Below are 17,185 nucleotides of genomic sequence, written 5' to 3' on the forward strand. Positions count from 1 at the left end.
GTCAACCCCCCGCCCTCCATTTTGCACTTTTACAATGTGTTTTATTTTGCACTTTTACAATGTGTTTTTCACTTAACCTCCTTGCTATTACAATGGTTCTGATGAGCTAGTTATGGGATAGCACTGTTTGACAGGTACACTTTATGGACATATAAGGGGTCTTTTTGGCCTCTGATGCCTCCCCTGCACTCTGATTGAAGTCATTTTTGCCATCCTGTTGGTGTTCATTTTTGGGTTTTCTGGTTTACATTTAAAGAATGTTATGGTGGAGCAACTGAATACCAAATACTGATTTTAATGCTATTCAGACTGCATCATGTATGTAATTTGTACCCAAAGTTCAACTTAAAAACGTTAATTTAAGCAGTTATTTTACATTTTAGAGTTACGCTAAAGGGAGGGTTCAGAGTAAGGGTTAGATAAAAATGTAAGATTAAGGTTGGTGTTAAGAGTACACAAGTCAATGTTCTTCATTTCACTTTTTTGTTTTGTTTTGCATAGAACACTGCCAGCACTGGGTTCTTGGTGCTGGGTGAGATTAGTTCAAGCAACCAATCTTCACATGTGTGCACAGGCTTACATATGTACATACACTCTGATGCAGGCAAATAAAATGGCGTTTATCTTATCTTACCTATTTACATGAGAGAGCAGGGCAACCGGATACAGCCCTGGCTGCTGTCTTCATTGCTGTCCAGTTTTTTCATCCTGTACTGATGGATTTCACGGACCAGTGTATAAAAAGCATCTTCAACACCCTATGTTAACCAATTAAGAACAAAAAAGTGTTTACATACAAGAAAGAAAAAAAAAAAAAAGCAGGTTTATGGAAGCTGTCACTGTATACGATGATGACATTTTTAAAACAGTGCAAAGTGCAACAACTATTAACAAAATTAGTAGCATGAAAACCTATTATCAGATTACAAAAGGGAGATTAAAATGATGGTAAACTGGTTGCCAGTTAATAAAGTGAACTGGTTGCGGTGGGTTGGTGTAGTTTGTACTACTTTTTTTAACAGGTGTTAATATTAATCTATTTCTTTCAATATACAAGTTTTTTTTTAATTCTTTATTTACAAATCAAAATTTTTCAGTATAAACAAAAAGTAGGGATGCACCGATACTAATATCCATATCGGTGCCGATACCGAGTATTTGGCCGAGTACTCGTACTTGCCCAAATTCTTCGATGCCTAGCCCGATACTTCCTGTTTCAGGAAGCCGGGCAGCGCGTCATTACACGCTGCCCGGTTTCCTGATTGGCCAGAAAGCGGCTTCATGCTCTCTCGTCACCTGTGATGAGAGCATGGAGCCGACTTCCCAGCCAATCAAGAAGCCGGGCAGCGTGTAATGACGCGCTGCCTGGCTTTCTGATTGGTCGGGAAGCTGGCCAATCAGGAAGCCGGGTGCAGTGTAATGACTGCTTCATGCTCCCTCGTCATCTCATGACGAGAGAGCATGGAGCCGGCCTCCCGGCCAATCAGAAAGCAGGGCACCACGTCATTACACAGCGCCTGGCTTCCATGATTGGCCAGCAAACCAGCTCAGGCTGGGTACCGGAGGAAGGCCGCTCCTGGCTGTAGAGGCCCCGGGGTTGACAGGCTGGACATGCCGAGTTTAAAGGGGACAGAGATCCGCAGCATACAAGCCATAGAGCCGAGCACTGCAGAGACATACTGGATCCTATGATTATTATGGGGATTCGTATGGGACGGCTTTCTTGTTAATCGGGAAGCCGGGAGGCGAGTCTTTACACGCTGCCCGGCTAATCAAGAAGCCAGGTGGCGAGTCATTACACGCCACCTGGCTTCCTGAATGGGACTTACTCGGTAAGTGGTATCGGCGAGTACCGAAAAAACATTATTGGTACTCGGTACCAAAATACCGGTATCGGTGCATCCCTAACAAAAAAGTAATAGAGAACAATGTATTGACAGCATAAAATGACATTATCAGCCGAGATACATCAAGATCAGTGTTTCATATCAGATGAATCCATAAAAGACCTGACTGCGACTGAGACATAATAGGCAGGATCTAGGTACTCTGAGTGAGTCAATCATGTATCGCATAAGTCATGTCCTTAAAAAAAAGAAGAAATAAACAAGAAGTCGGTAGATATATACAATTATGAATCGTTTGGAAAATGGTAAGTGAATTTGTTATAATCAATGATGGGCAGTCCAATGTGAACCGCCTAAGGGATCTTCCAGTACCAGGGAGGGATAAACCAAAAAGAGGATAAACCAAAAAGAGGATAAAAAAAAAAAGGAAAGAAAGAAAGAAAGAAAGAAAGAAAGAAAGAAAGAAAGAAAGAAAGAAAGAAAGAAAGAAAGAAAGAAAGAAAGAAAGAAAGAAAGAAAGAAAGAAAGAAAGAAAGAAAGAAAGAAAGAAAGAAAGAAAGAAAGAAAGAAAGAAATCCCCCACTGGATCACCCGTATACGAAGTTGCAATTGCTAATCAGCTAGAAAGAGACTATGTTAAAGCCCGGCCTTCAGAGGAGTCCAGGTACTCCATCCAATAAAACCCAAGTCTTGGTATATCGCTCATGTCTATTTTGAGAGGACAAAATCAGGTCTTCCAGAGGCTAGGAATACAGGCTTTAGCAGCATCCAGTAAATGGCGAACCACAGAAGGGGGAAAGGGCTCTGCCAGAGAGTAGGAAGTGTCTCAACAGAATGGCTTTCCAATGATCTAGCCCAAACACACCATCTGGAGCGATAAGAGACGTGACAGAAGGGCACGATCCCTTGCAGAGGAAGTGGGAAACTTGAGAGATGCTTGGGGAGAAGGGATTGAAAAGGGCCAGTCAAAACTCCTGGTGGGAAATCAGGGTCATCGATAACTGAATAGAGGGGGAAGGACTCCCCAACCAGGTGCCATCTCAAAAAAGCTTTAGCACAAACAGATAGGGTAGTGCCAAGCAGAGGATGAGCTATAAGTGTAGAGGGGAGGGATGGAAGACACCAAGTCGCTCTAGAGAGAAGAAACGGTGAAAAAGATTCCTCTAAGATCATATCTAAGATAATACCCATTGTTTGGAGGATGAGTGACTGCACCAGTCGACTAAGCAGACCAGATGTCCTCCCGTATAATATTTATTTAAATCAGGGGGGCTATGCCCCCTAAGGATTTAGGTCAAGTTAAAAGGGTGTTAGGTAAGCGAGGATGGTGGTTAGTCCAGAGAAACTTCAACATTAATGAGTTGGCTTGACGAAAGAACACGTCAGGGATATATACGGGAAGGGCTTGAAATAGATATAAAAATGTCGGCAAAATAGACATTTTGAGTATGTTACAACATTCAAATCAAGAAAAGAAACCGGATTGCCATTTGGACAGAAGGGTACGGACCTGAGATAAGAGGGGGAAAATTGCAGGCAAAGTTATCTTTCACGTCCGAAGGTATTAATGTACCCAAGTATTTCAAAGCTCGGTGGGCCATTGGAAATTGAAATGATCTCAAAAGGGAACTAATAAGAGGATTCGGAAGTAAAATTCCCATGGCAGCCGATTTGCTAAAGTTGATCTTCAGGTTAGACAATTTACCATACATCAAGAATTCCTTCATGAGGTTAGGCAAGGAGAGTGCCGGGTTGGTAAGGGAGAACATCAAGTCATCCACGTATGCAGAAGCCTTAGTCTGTATTTCCCACTTTAATCCTGGACACATCTACATTATTCCGAACATGCCAAAGGAAAGGTTCTAGGGACAAGGTGAACAGAAGAGGGGTAAGGGGTCAATCCTGTCTGGTTCCATTTGAGATTGGGAAAGGATCGAGAGGACTCCGTTGACCTTAGGGCAGGCAGTCGTGTCAGAGTAAACAGCCGAGATGCAAGACAACATGTGATCACCAAGACCAATATGTTTCAGAGTGGCAAACAAGAAATTCCACGGTACTCTATCAAACGCCTTCTCGGCATCTGTGGAGAGAAAAAGGCAAGGGATCTTAGAGGTAGCGGCATGATGGACCTAGTGAAGAGTTTTGATTGTGTTATCACGGGCTTTCCTGGTCGGGATAAAGCCAACCTGGTCGTAATGTATCAGATCTGGCATATGAATGCTTAGCCTAGTCTCCGGGATCTTAGTAAATAATTTGCGTGTAGCTGGATTTTCCAGCCTTAGTGGTTTGAAGCGTCGCAAGAAACTCGTCGGATGTGATGGGGGATTGCAAAGCATCTCTTATTGGAGTGGCATATATATGTAGGGCATAGTACTCAAGTTCAGGTAGGAGGAGATCTTAGCATGCAATGAATCCCGAGAGACAGGATCAGGTGTAGAAACATATATATCTTGCTGCACTCCTTACCGGATTTGTTGTAAATTACAAGAGGGGGCTAGCAGTGACCACGGGGGCACCGTGCCAAAATATGAAGTAGAAAAGCATGTCACCTAGCTATTGAATGACATTGGTGGGCATTAAAATGGACAATTGCTGAACACTACAGCTTGGTGTGCTGGTGACATCCTTTTCTACTCCAGGATCAAGTGTAGGATGCAAGTTGTACAAGTTAAAGTGGTACTCTCGGAAGGCATTGGCGATACCTTTTGGAAGTGTAACTTTGGCATGCTGAGGCGTTACAATATGTGGAACATAGGAGAGCATCCGCTGATCCCGCAGTGCTCTCGCTAATAATTTCCCACAATTATCTCCGGATTCGTAAAATTTCCACCTACAGCGCGTGAGCGTCGCTTTTACTCTATAAGAGGCTAAGGGGTTTATCTGCTGGCAGAGAGTATATCGGACAGTATGGCAGGAGAGTGGGTTGATCTATGTTGGAGTTCCAAACCGTGAAGAGTATGCAGGAGATCCAGAAGTTTGGCACTTCTCTGCCGCTTAACACGGGAGCCATGCTTGATCAAAACCCCCCTAATATAGACTTTATGGGCTTCCCATAGGAGTACTGGATCACAATCCTCTACATCATTAAGAGCAAAATAGGAGCGCAATTCCTTAGTGACATCAGACAGAATATTTAGGTCCTGAAGTGGACTGTCATTAAGACGCTACTGCCACGACTCATGGGAAGGGAGATCAGAAAGAGTGAGTGTCAAAAACACCGGAGCATGGTCCAACCATGTGATAGTGCCTATATCTGTAGTAGTGATCAATGCTAAAAAAAACATGTCTATGCGTGAATACATATTGTGGGGCACAGAATAAAACGTATAGTCTTTCATATTTGGATGCTGCAGACGCCAAGCATTAACAAGTCGAGAACGGAAAAAGGATCGGAGGATACGTCTGCCTGCTGTAGGGGAAAAGGAGGAGTAACCAGAAGAAGTTGAATCCATGGCTGGATCCATAGTACATTAAAGTCACCACCAAGGAGCAAAATTCCAACCGAAAAGTTCAATAGCAAATCTATTTTCCAGAAAAAGACCCTGGTTATAGTTTGGAGCGTAAATTGCCGCAAAAGTGACCAAAGTCAGGCCAATACGGCCTTTCAGAAAAAGATGACGGCCGTCGGCATCAGTCTGGCAATCCATGAACCTGTCTAGAAAGCACAATGGAAACCCCTCTTGACCTTGAAAACACAACGCATGAGTGGTAGGAGACCTGAAAGTGGGAATCCCTGAGCGAGGGAGCAGCGTCAGCTTTAAAATAGGTTTCTTGGATGAAGGCCACATGAGATCCCCATCTCCTAAGGTCCTGCAGTTGTAGTCTCCGTTTCTCGTGGGTATTGAGGCCCTTAGCATTAATGATAACCAGCTGTAGGTCCTCCATGTCCCTGTAGTCCACAGAAGATTAAAATTATTGGAGTGTATTAGCTACATATGGTGAAGGGGGGCCTAGGAGGAAGGGAAATAGAAAGGGGGAGAGAGGGAGTAGAATAAAATAATTTAAAAAATTAAAAAAAAATTGGGAGGTAGGGGGAAGATCTGCTAAAACAGCAAAGCGGGGAACTAACTAAAGGAGGTCTAAACCTCAGTAGCAAGGACTCCAAACCACTTGTCTCCAAGGTAGCAAGAACTCCAAAACAAAAGTTATTTTAAACTCCTGCAACACATATTGTCAGATGCTGTTCCTACTGTATTCTGACAGCAGCCATTGGCTGTCAGAATACTGAACGGAGCCTGCAGGTGATAGGCTGCAAGCTCCGTTTGACAAGAATTTTTTATCCAACAGAAAGGTGCCGCCACCAGGACCCATTGTGCGAATTTCGGTCGGCTCATCAAGAACCGGACAGAATTTGCTGCCTGTATATCCTCCTTTAGTCATTACTCTGTTACAGGATACAATCACAAGCACTAAGAGGACAATCAGCTAGATGGAGTCAAGGAATACTCCTACTTAGGGTCCAGTGTAACAGTTCAACTATTTGAATTCTAAAAATCATAGAGGTATTTACTATGAGTGCGCGCAAGGGGATACAGTACAGGGATGCATCAAACTGTGGCACTAGTTGTCTGCCCAAGTGTTAAAATGTGTTTAATGAATGCATACAGGTTTTAAGGTCACCTTTGGTGTTTCTTCTCCAATGTGGATCCAACACTTTCAATAAACAAACTGAAATGTTATTACTTTTACCCCTTGCAGAGGAACCTTGCAGTGCTGGTAACTTTCCCAATTGTTTACCTGCTTTCATCCCCATGGCTTGACAAATCTTAGCAGCTCAAGCTTATTTGTATAGGCAGTGGTGCAACAAATATTGGAATGCATTTGTAAGTACAGAAGGAAAAAATGTAAACATAGGTGTGCGCACACTTCCCCCTCTGTGCTATCCTCCCCTTATGGTTATATCTTATCCCTTTCTTGTATTGTAGTTAGATTGTTACACAAATTTCTATGTGTTTTTTATAGTCCAATGTTAAAAATGACATACCTGTCTTGTTTTTGCAGAGGTCTCAATGAAGGGGATACCATAACTCCTGGCCAGCTCCTGAGCTTGCTTGGTGTCTACAGTCCTGGTTGGTAAATCACATTTGTTACCAACAAGTACCATAGGGACATCATCTGAGTCTTTTACTCTCTTTATTTGTTCCCTGTTAGAAGAAAGTTTTTTTAAAGAAACAAAAAAAGGGTAAATAATATCCTAATTATTCAATACAACAACATTATGAAAAATAAACAATGCAAATTGCAGCACTTGATAATATTTTAAAAAACTCATATCAAATGGTGGAAAAACCACCGATTTGTCACTTTTGTTTACTATACTTTGCTCTTTGCGTTACAGAATAAGCCCGCCACCAAATTATTTTATGCAATGAGAAGCCAGAAAGATCTTGGAAGTGCATTAAAGTGACACAAAATCCTAAAAATGCATTCATGGACCTGAACTATTACAAAACTGTACCTCATTTGTTCATCACTCAGCTGTACATCCTCAATCTCTGAATTGGTGCCGACACTGTCCTTCCTTCTGGAGGGTGGCTACTTTTGTTCCCCATGGTCCTTGTGTGTGTTGTAAAGTAGCCACTGCTCCAAGCTCGCACCCGTGATAGACTGCAATCTCAAAACAAATTAGTAAATTAAATGTGAGATTGTAGTGCATCACGGGGACAAGCTTGGAGCGGTGGCTATTTTACAACACACACAGGGACCATGGGGAACAAAAGTAGCCACCCTCCAGAAGGAAGGACAGTGTCAGCACAAATTTAGAGATAATTTGAGGATCTACAGCTGAGTGATAAACAAATAAGTCATATTTTTGTTAATAGTTAAGGTAATTGAATGCATTTTTAAGATTCAATTCCTGAGTTTAGGGTCACTTTAACTTGGAGAATAGATATTTAAACACACCAAAAGAAAGATCTGTCCTTGTATGCTCAGCACAAGGAATGTTTAAAACCCTTTATAATTCATGAAGAGTGTACATTTACCTATAGGAATTGATGTCGGCAAAGGACTTGCTGTTGTTGATAGCAAACACACAAAGGAACCCTTCACCAGTTCGCATATACTGGTCACGCATGGCACTGTACTCCTCTTGGCCTGCAGTATCCAAAATATCCAGCAAGCATGTTTCTCCGTCAATCACCACCTGTTTTCTGTAAGAGTCCTAGGGAATAAACAGGAAAACATGTATTCCAGTATAGGTGAAAGATGTTGGACTGAATTTTTCTACGGTGTTCTTGTGGAGCTTAAGCTGGAAGATCTGTTCACATAAATTGACATAGCTCCCCACCTACTGCTTAGTATACCCTTGACCCTTCTGCTAACTAGGGATGCACAGATACTTTTCGAGTACCAGTGCAGATACTTGGCATTTTCATGAGAACTACCAGGGTTGCAGCTGGGACCTTGCCTCGGGCACTCCAACACTGCCCTGAAATCATTAGTCTGTATTGTTTTAGAAAAACTGTCACATGACGATAAACAAAAATGTATCAGTACTCGTACTCTGTGCATCCCTTTATTTATAGTTATAAAAACAAAATCGTACGTTAAAACAGAGATGTACAAATCCCAGGAGCTCTGTGTGCGCCTTACAAATGGCAGCTGCCTCCTAATTTTTGAATTTTTCTCTAGAGTAGTCTTGGAGCTCAAAAGTATCGGTACATGTACTCGTACTTGTACCGAGTACTGTACTTGGTATCTGTGCAACCCTACATAACAGAAAAAAAAAACCCACAACACAGAAGACACTTTAAATGCAATCTCTGCACTTGAGTCTGCCCACTTGCCAAGGGTGACTCGGACATACCCTGTTTCCCCGAAAATAAGACCTACCTCGAAAATAAGACCTAGTACTATTTTTGGGAATTGCTAAAATATAAGACCTACCCCAAAAATAAGACCTAGTTGGGGCCATTACCAAGCCCAGTGGTGGAATAAGGGGGAACTTGAAGAGCTGCGGGAGAGAATCAGCGGTACCAACGAAGCCAGCTCTAGAGGAAGCGAGGAGTAAGTGGAGGGAGCAGAGCCGCATAGGCTGATGCTTCCACTATAGCGCCGGCTCCTGTCACTGTTCAGTCACTCATCTACCAGTGCTTCCCCTGAATGTAATCTCATCTAAGCTATCTTACTTTTCTATATCATACCTTAAACACCTTGTACACTGAAGCCTAGGAAAACAAAAACATCAAGGTGACAAATTTGGAACTGTATGACTTACCTCAATTGTAGGATCGTATTCATCTACAAAATGGTTCTGTATAAGCTGTATTGTTAAGGCACTTTTTCCAACACCCCCAGCTCCCACCACCACCAGTTTGTATTCGGTCATTTCTGTAGACTGGTTCCCTAAAACACAAAGAGAGTGTTTAGTAGACCTTTTAAATGCAACCTGTATTAAGGGAAAAATAAAGGCTCTCAACTCTGGGCTGACCTTATTCTGAATTAGCAACAGTTGTGCTGCTTACATACCCTTGGTGGACTTTGTAAAATATTAGCCATTTATACTGCACCTAATACACAAAATAGTTTGCTTACGATTTGTCATACAGCACATAGGGAAGGCTTAAAACTGGAATACATTTAAAATAAACACTGAAATTAATGGTCACAACCATACATGCTATGCTTGGAGAGGAGTCAAGGCCTACGAAGAAAAGCACACCATTCTTCCTGTGAAACATGGAGATGGATCTCTGCTGTTTTGGGGGGGGGTGTAAGCTACATAATGGCACAGCATATTTCGATAAAACTAGTGGCAAGATGAATACAGCATTTTATAAGAATATTGGACAATTTGAATTCATCAGCCCAAAAGCAATGCATGGGACACAACTGGACTTCCCAAAGCGACAATGATCTGAAGCATAATGCCATGTTGACCCCTCACAACAACATCATTGAGCAACTTTGGGAAGATCTCAAGCATGCCATTTCAAAAAAAGTAAAAAAGGACCTGAAGGATTTTTGTCAAAAAGAATAAGCAGCTTTACCACACAAGAAAATAAACTGCCTCAATTAAAACCTTCACAAAAGACTGCAACCATCAATGATGCGAAAAGAGGCAACAGATCATTTTAATGATTGTTCTATTCTGTGATGCTTAATAGTTTAAATCAAATGAAATCTAAAGAAATATATGTTTGTTGTGATCACTTGTGTTTTCTTAAAAATATTCCAAATTTTATAAGCCCTGCCAGAGGTATGTAAACATATGAGCACAACTGCATATTAAGTGGAAATATGTATAAAAGCAATAAGCTACAATATAGACCTACAATATAGACATTCTGCTCAATACCTTAACCACAAAAAAAGGTATTAAAAAAGGTATAAAATTATATCAGAGGCAGAGAATAAATGTTTAGGCGCCTAGCAACTAGCCACCAAATATGCTAGTTTATAGGAGTTGTGCAGTCATGTACCTGTTTTTTAAAAAACAGAAGTGTTGTCAAGGAGTGAGATTATGACAAATAAAATGAAACCACAGAAATGGTGACTAAGAAACGCTTCCTTTTCCTTTTAACATTCATATGACCTCTTGTAGTAAAATATAAAAAGAACAATGGGAGGGAGTTCCTGACAACAGGAGCAGACAGTTTTCTTAAACAACCAATCAGCGGCACTCTTCAGTTTAGCTTTAAAAATGAGAGGTGCTGATAAGTTGCCATGGGCAACTGCTCCTGATTCTGTCTGCTCCAGTTTTTATGAATTCCACTCAATTCGGATAAAGTAGAACTCTAATATGAGCTATTCTCTGAATCTAAAGTAGCCCAAAATATTGATTGATATTAAAATTTAAATACAGATTCATATGCCCCTTACAGTCAAGCACATGAACTTACTATATTTATGAAAAAGTTAAAGTAGAACTAAACCTTTAGCAAACGACACTTAAAAATGCATTCAAGCACCCTAACGGTTCACAATACTGTACCGTCTTTGTGTATCACTTGGCTACAGATCCTCAAGCCATCTCTGAATTCATGCTGACACTGTCCTTCCTTTTGGAGGGTGGCTACTTTTGTTCCCCATGGGTGTGTAGTAAAGCAGCCACTGCCCCAAGCTCACTTTCCTAACCGACTACAATCTCAATACATATTAGTGAACTAAACGGGAGATTGTAGTCCATCACTACTTTTCTCAGGCTCGCATACCCTACACAAACTGGGAAAAGCACCTGGTGGACATGGAAGGAAAAGGCAGCAAAGGGCTGGGTAGAAAAAGGTCTCAAGGCTGCACACAATTAATATGTGGAAAACTGTTACTTGTTACAGTTAGGCATTCATAGCATAGACAAAAAGACAACATTGACTATCATGTAAAAAAAAAAAGTTATGCTCACTACACGGGTCTAGAACAAGTTGGCTGGAATGATCGAGCGAATACACATTTTTTTTTTTTTTTAGTTTAGAACCTAGACACAAACAAGCACTTAAACTGTGAGTGCTGGGGTAGCCCCACTACTAAGGGTTAATATTTTTTTTCCTGGAGTAGAATCCTTTAATGCATGTTTTATGTGCCCCCGCCCCCATGCCTCCACAGCATCTAGAGGCTGGGAGCTATACCCAGCCTGCTATTGGATATTTTCAAATGCAATAGCCAATAACAGGCTGGCTATTGCACCTGCAAAAAATACTGGAAAAAAAAAAAAATGTAAAAAAAGTTAATAAAAAATGCAAACAAATTTTGTTTAAAAGGTTTAACTCCTTCGTGACGGGAGACGTACACTGTACGTCCCGCCACAAAGGGACCAAATGACTTGTCACGTACACTGTACGTGACGAGTTATTTGCTGCACTAGAAGGCTGGTAACCGCTGATAATTAATGTATCCCTCAGTTTAGAGGCATCCATTAATGAAACGGTTAACCTTCTTAAGACACCCGGTACCTTAATATCAGGTGTCAGAGTCAAAGCAGAGCCGGCAAACATGCCGGCATTCTGACAGCTCGTATAGATCGAGAGATATCTCTCTCAAGCTATACTGGCTTTTTTTTTTTTCACTTTCAGGGATACATAATGTATCTATTCCTGAAAGAAGAATGTTTCAGTTTGCTGATGGTTGTTGTAACAATCAGAAAACCTTTAGTAACAGCTGAATCCTGAACTGCTGCAGGATCAGTGTCACTAACTTATTATCGGCTGTTCTGAAGTTTGAAGCAGCCTTATAATAAGCAGTAATAGTGAGATTCACAATGACTGCTTGATATAATTAAATAAATAAAACATTTTTAAGTATAAAAAAAAGTGAAAAGTGTAAAAAAATAAAAAAAAATAAGGGACAAATAAATGAATGTATTTATTGCATTTTGTTTTAGCTGTGCTGTTTTTGTAAAAAAAAATACTACAAATCAAAACTGGGTGTTTTAACGTTTTCTCCTCTTTTTTTATATTTTATGTGTCCTGAGGCGTTAGACACACATATGTGATATAAATATATAGCCCTATCTGTCCTCTAAAAAACAATATATAATATGTGTGGGTGCACTTTGTAAGAAAGTATATTACCGACGTGGAAGAATCACACAGCAAAAATGTCAAAAGTGTGTCAGTCATTTACGAACAGAAACTAAAAACAAGCTCAGTCATGAAGGGGTTAATAAACTAAAATAAAAAATAGAAATACTTTTTTTGGTGTTATTTTAAATATTATTGTTGTATGTCATTTAAAATAAAAGTTTGGTTATTTTATTATATTGGCTTAGAACACCCCGAAAATAAGATCTAGTGTCTTTTTTCGTGAAGAAAAAAAAAAAATAAGACACGGTCCTATTTTCGTGGAAGAGAAAGTAATTTTCAGTTTTGGCCTGACTTTGCTCCAGGTTTGTTGCAGTGCCATTCATTTCCATGGATCCCAAATGCACATCCCGTTCCCAGTGTGACTGCCCGCACGGTACTGTAATGTCCTACGTTCCAGTGCAGTATGATTTTTAAAAAATGTGCATTCTGTTATTCTGAAGTAAACTATGTCTGTAACGCTGTATTTATGTATTTTAAATTACATTATTTTTTTTGTTTTGTTATCCGATTAATCGAAGTTAATAATCGGCTACCTAATCAATTATGGAAATAATCGTTAGCTGCAGCCCTACACAGGTGGCAACCTATCACGGTACCACGCTTGTGAAAGAATGGGTCGCTCTCTGGAGTTCAAACGTTTGTAGAAGCAGTGTGCATACCTAAGTGCTTGATTTTATACACCTGTGGCCATGGAGGTGATTGGAAAACCTAAACCCAATGATTGAGGGGTGTCCCAATACTTTTGGAGTGTGAGTGAGTGAGTGAGTGAGTGTGTAAACCTATAGATAATTGCTGGCTTTTTGTTTGTAGAGGTGCACCGAAATGAGAACACAGAGTCCTTAATCTCTTTTTCTGCATCCCCTGTTATCAATGAACAGGAATCCTCTATACTGAGTGTTCCTGTTCATTCATAACTTGAGGATATATTGTGTTTACTATATCCATAATCATGAATGGACAGGAGGGAAGATCCCTTCCCATTCATTCATAATTGAGGATATAGTCAACATGCTATGTCCTCAATTATTTACAAACACTCAGCGATCACTGAGTGTTTGTATCTCGCTCTGCTTCCTGACAGCTGTCACAGGAGGCTGCCTGTGACAGTTTCTCTTCTCAGCGCTGGGACACAGAGCAGCGCCCAGTGGGGAGGAGAGAAAGCAGGAGAGAAAGCAGAGATGCACCGCTAGATCGGCCCTTATGCCAAAAGTGCCATTTTCGGCGGCCGATATATCGGTGCATTCCTAATTGTTTGCATAAACGTATTTTTCTTTTCCTCCCCATTCCTCTCTTAATTGCCATTTTTACTAAGGGCAGATGAATCCCTTTACATAGTGGAACTCTAGGTCTCCTGGAATATGTGACAGTGCACATAATCTTTGGGGGGAAAAAGGTCTTTCCCCCAGAAATCTCGTGGTATTTGAGTTTAGAGTTGAGATTTCCCAGGAAGGCATTGGTGATGTAGCCCCACTGAACCAAGAATTGGAAAAACAATAATTGTATGAAAATGCAAAAACATTTTAAATGATTGACTGCTAGATTATTTCAGATCAGCATGCAAAGAGGGTAAAAGTTTGTATTAAGCCAGGGGTCTCCGGGAACTCAATTTATTCAGGGCCACTGGACACATTTTTTAGTCCCGTGGGGGCCGCTACTATATACGGTACCAGTGTTAATGTATGCACATGTTACTTGCGGCAACTGTCACCGATTGAAATTAATGATCTGGTGACAGCCACTGCATGTAAACGCCTGTACTCACATGTAATCATATGTGAAAGGATTACATGCAAATAGGAATCAATCACTATCCCTGGATGCACGATTGTTTATCCAGCGATAGTGTTTTTGTAACTGCATGTAATCATATCACATACAATTACATGCGGTATGCAGGCATGTACATGCAGCGGCTGTCACCTGATCATTAACTTGAATGGGTGACAGTTGCTGCATGTAAACGCCAGATAAGGGATTCCTGCCGCAGGAAAACGCAAGTTTGCGACAAATTAAGGGCTTTCGAGCATGGTTAGTGGCCGGAACGCACAGAGCAAGCCTCCCTGCATTCTGGGGCAGGAGGGGCCATGGTGTTGATGCACTTGGAATGTATTTAGCCAATATAAAACTAAAAAGTTCAGTTGGACTTTAATGATAGCACTGCATGCAGCTTTAGCAATGCTTAAACAAAGCTTTGTTTTAGAACCCTAGAGCTTTCATATCATACATAAAAAGGAAATAAAAGCAAAGGCCTTTAACCCCCAAACAGCAAGCTTCAAGCCGTGTACATCTTGTTCAAGCCTGCCAAAAGCTATTGCCTGGCAGAGATCACTAAGAAGATGATTGGAATAGGCGTGTATAAAAAAGGGAATTGGATGAGCTACTAGGTCTATGCATGATCTATTTATTGCCTTGTGAAGGGATCAATGTGATGAACGACAGCTTTCATGTTCATTTACATTTCGATACACCCACAAATTACATATAACAGCATCTAATCTAAATAAGTGGAAGAGCCACAACAATATTAGTGTTCGTAAATGAGGTAGCCAAACCCTAAACCAGACTGATCTCGTTCATACTGGCTAAACATTGGCCACATATAATATTCCTCCCCGCCCCCAAGTATGACTGCAATTCTTATAGGGGACCTGACATGTTCACCTTCATGTTCAATGTCTATCACCTACGCTTGTTCAGTTCTTTTGTTCCTGAAAGAAGCCTGGGTCATAAATCCAGGCTGGATACAGAGTCAACTTCTCTCCAAGTCTAGATTAAGCATCACCCCCTGTCAATGTCAAGTTTAGCCTCCTGTCATTCAACTCTCAAATACTAGAATTTGTACTGATCACAGAAACTCTGGTATTTGGATGTTGTATTAAAGGGTGGGGCTTAGCACAGGTGAGTGTAAAGCTGAACTCCGGGCCAAAGTGTTCTTAACCCTTGCAGTGGGGCTACCCACTATGGTACATCCCTGGTGTCTTCACCACCTATACACTGTGTATACAATGTGGTGACTCAAGGACCCTTGGACACTGCAGCGGGAGAGAGAGGCTCCAGGGACCGGTCTAAGAGCAAGCCGGCTCCGAGGATCGGGTGAGCAGAACTTTTTATTTTTTGGCACCAAGAGAAAAACGAGCACTTAACCCTTGCAGTGGGGCTCCAAAGAACATTTTTGCCCAGAGCTCTGCTTTAAAAGATGCCAAAACCCTGTATACAGCAAAAGCAAAGGGCTCGAGGTCCCCCAGAAACAAAGGCATTGATCTGAAGAAAAGTGCAGGTAAGTGCCTGTCATTTACCAGTAGAACAGTACATGCACAGCAAGTACTTTTAGTAGTGAAGCTGCCTACTAGTATGGCTTGTTACAAGAGGGATCTACCCGATAGGACAGATTATACCATGTAGAGAAATAAAATATATAGATCATGCAAGTCCGGGCATGAACCCCTCACCCCTCACCCCCACTGCCGTCTGCCACCACATGCTGCCACCACCCCAGCCTCCCCCATGGCTTTCAGAGTCATGGCAAGGTAATTCAGGATGGAGAGGGGAGAGCAGTTTGTTCGTTGTCCACTCTGCACTCGCAGCCTTCCCATCTCAGCTGTCACAGGAGAGCCAGCACAGTACTGTGCTAGCACTACTGTATTGGAGGTGACAGGTTCAATAAAGAGAACCTGTCATCTCCAAATGCCATTAGCAATTACACAGGGGATTGTTAGCTCCTGTGTTATAGCAATTAAGTGGAAAAAAAAAAAGTGTAAAACAAATACAAATAAAAAAACACCCAAATAATAAATTAAAAAAGTAAATAGAAATGAAAAAAGTGATTAAAAAAGGTAAAATAAAATGGAAATTAAAAAAGTAAAAAAGTGATAAAGTAAAAAATAAATAACCAACTCCAAATAAATGCACGTGTAGGGAAGTGTGTGTGTATGCTGCTCCCATTCCACTGTGTGCCGTATTGTGGTACTGGGGAAGCAGCGCTCTCTAACACGCACAATGTACATTAAAGGATAAGTTCACTTTCCCAAGTAATTTGGGAAAATGGAATTAACCGCTCAAATCTGGACCCTCTCTCCCCCCTTCCCCTCCACTATACTCACATTTCAGCAAACAGTGCTTCCCCTCAGCCGGTAAGGGTTGTACCATCTGTACCCTGTACTGCTGTCCAGTGCGGCCCTGTGCCATGTATGCTGAATTTCGCAAATTGTCAAAGTTTCATGACAGCTGCCTTTCATTACCTGTTGGATAAAAGGGAGCAAGCATTGTCCATGCTTCATGGCAGAAAGCCACAAAATATGTGTCACTGGTATATTTATTTTTTGTGATGGAGAAATAATATTAATTTCAGCTAAAGCTCTATAAATATTCAACAGCTGTCATTTTTTGTCACAGTTACAGGCTAAACAGGTTTGTTTAGTTCCACTGAAACCTACAGAATGCAAAACAGGAAAATACTTAAAACAAATGTTTTAATGTAAATTGATACATAGCAGAACAGCTGCGACTACAGTGAAAGAATGTGTTATGAACTTGGTGATTGATAATACAGGAAAAATTAGTCTGATCCCTTTTCTCTACCATGGTGGCATACTGTTTTATCACCTCGGCCATTGATAAGAAAACCATTTAGAGATGCTACCAATTATCATACCATAATGGCATAGAACCTATAAGTAGCTAGATGGACGGCTGCTTTACAGCCGCACAAGAAGTCTTGTACAAAACGGCTTCCCTGAACTACATTTAGCCCTGCTTTACTGAAGCAGGGCTAAATGTGGGGGGGCGGGGGGTTAGGGGGGGGGACCTGCCCGATGCCCG

General features: G+C 41.2%; 1 protein-coding gene across 2 annotated transcripts in view; it reads right to left on the reverse strand.

Moving 5' to 3' along the window:
• The window catches only part of NRAS (neuroblastoma RAS viral oncogene homolog), a 32,562-nt gene that overhangs the window by 10,934 nt on the left and 4,443 nt on the right, over positions 1–17,185 (reverse strand). For both annotated transcript variants that reach the window (XM_018571414.1, XM_018571415.1), the window contains exons 2-5: positions 9,067–9,194; positions 7,832–8,010; positions 6,832–6,991; positions 635–758 (exon numbers count right to left, since the gene is read on the reverse strand). In XM_018571414.1, the coding sequence (XP_018426916.1) occupies positions 639–758; positions 6,832–6,991; positions 7,832–8,010; positions 9,067–9,177 (570 nt within the window). In that variant the 5' untranslated portion in view covers positions 9,178–9,194 and the 3' untranslated portion in view covers positions 635–638. The remainder of the gene's footprint in view (positions 1–634; positions 759–6,831; positions 6,992–7,831; positions 8,011–9,066; positions 9,195–17,185) is intronic.

Source organism: Nanorana parkeri, unplaced genomic scaffold (genome assembly GCF_000935625.1).
Source record: "Nanorana parkeri isolate BGI_ZX_2015 unplaced genomic scaffold, ASM93562v1 scaffold1752, whole genome shotgun sequence".
NCBI classification, from domain to species: domain Eukaryota; kingdom Metazoa; phylum Chordata; class Amphibia; order Anura; family Dicroglossidae; genus Nanorana; species Nanorana parkeri.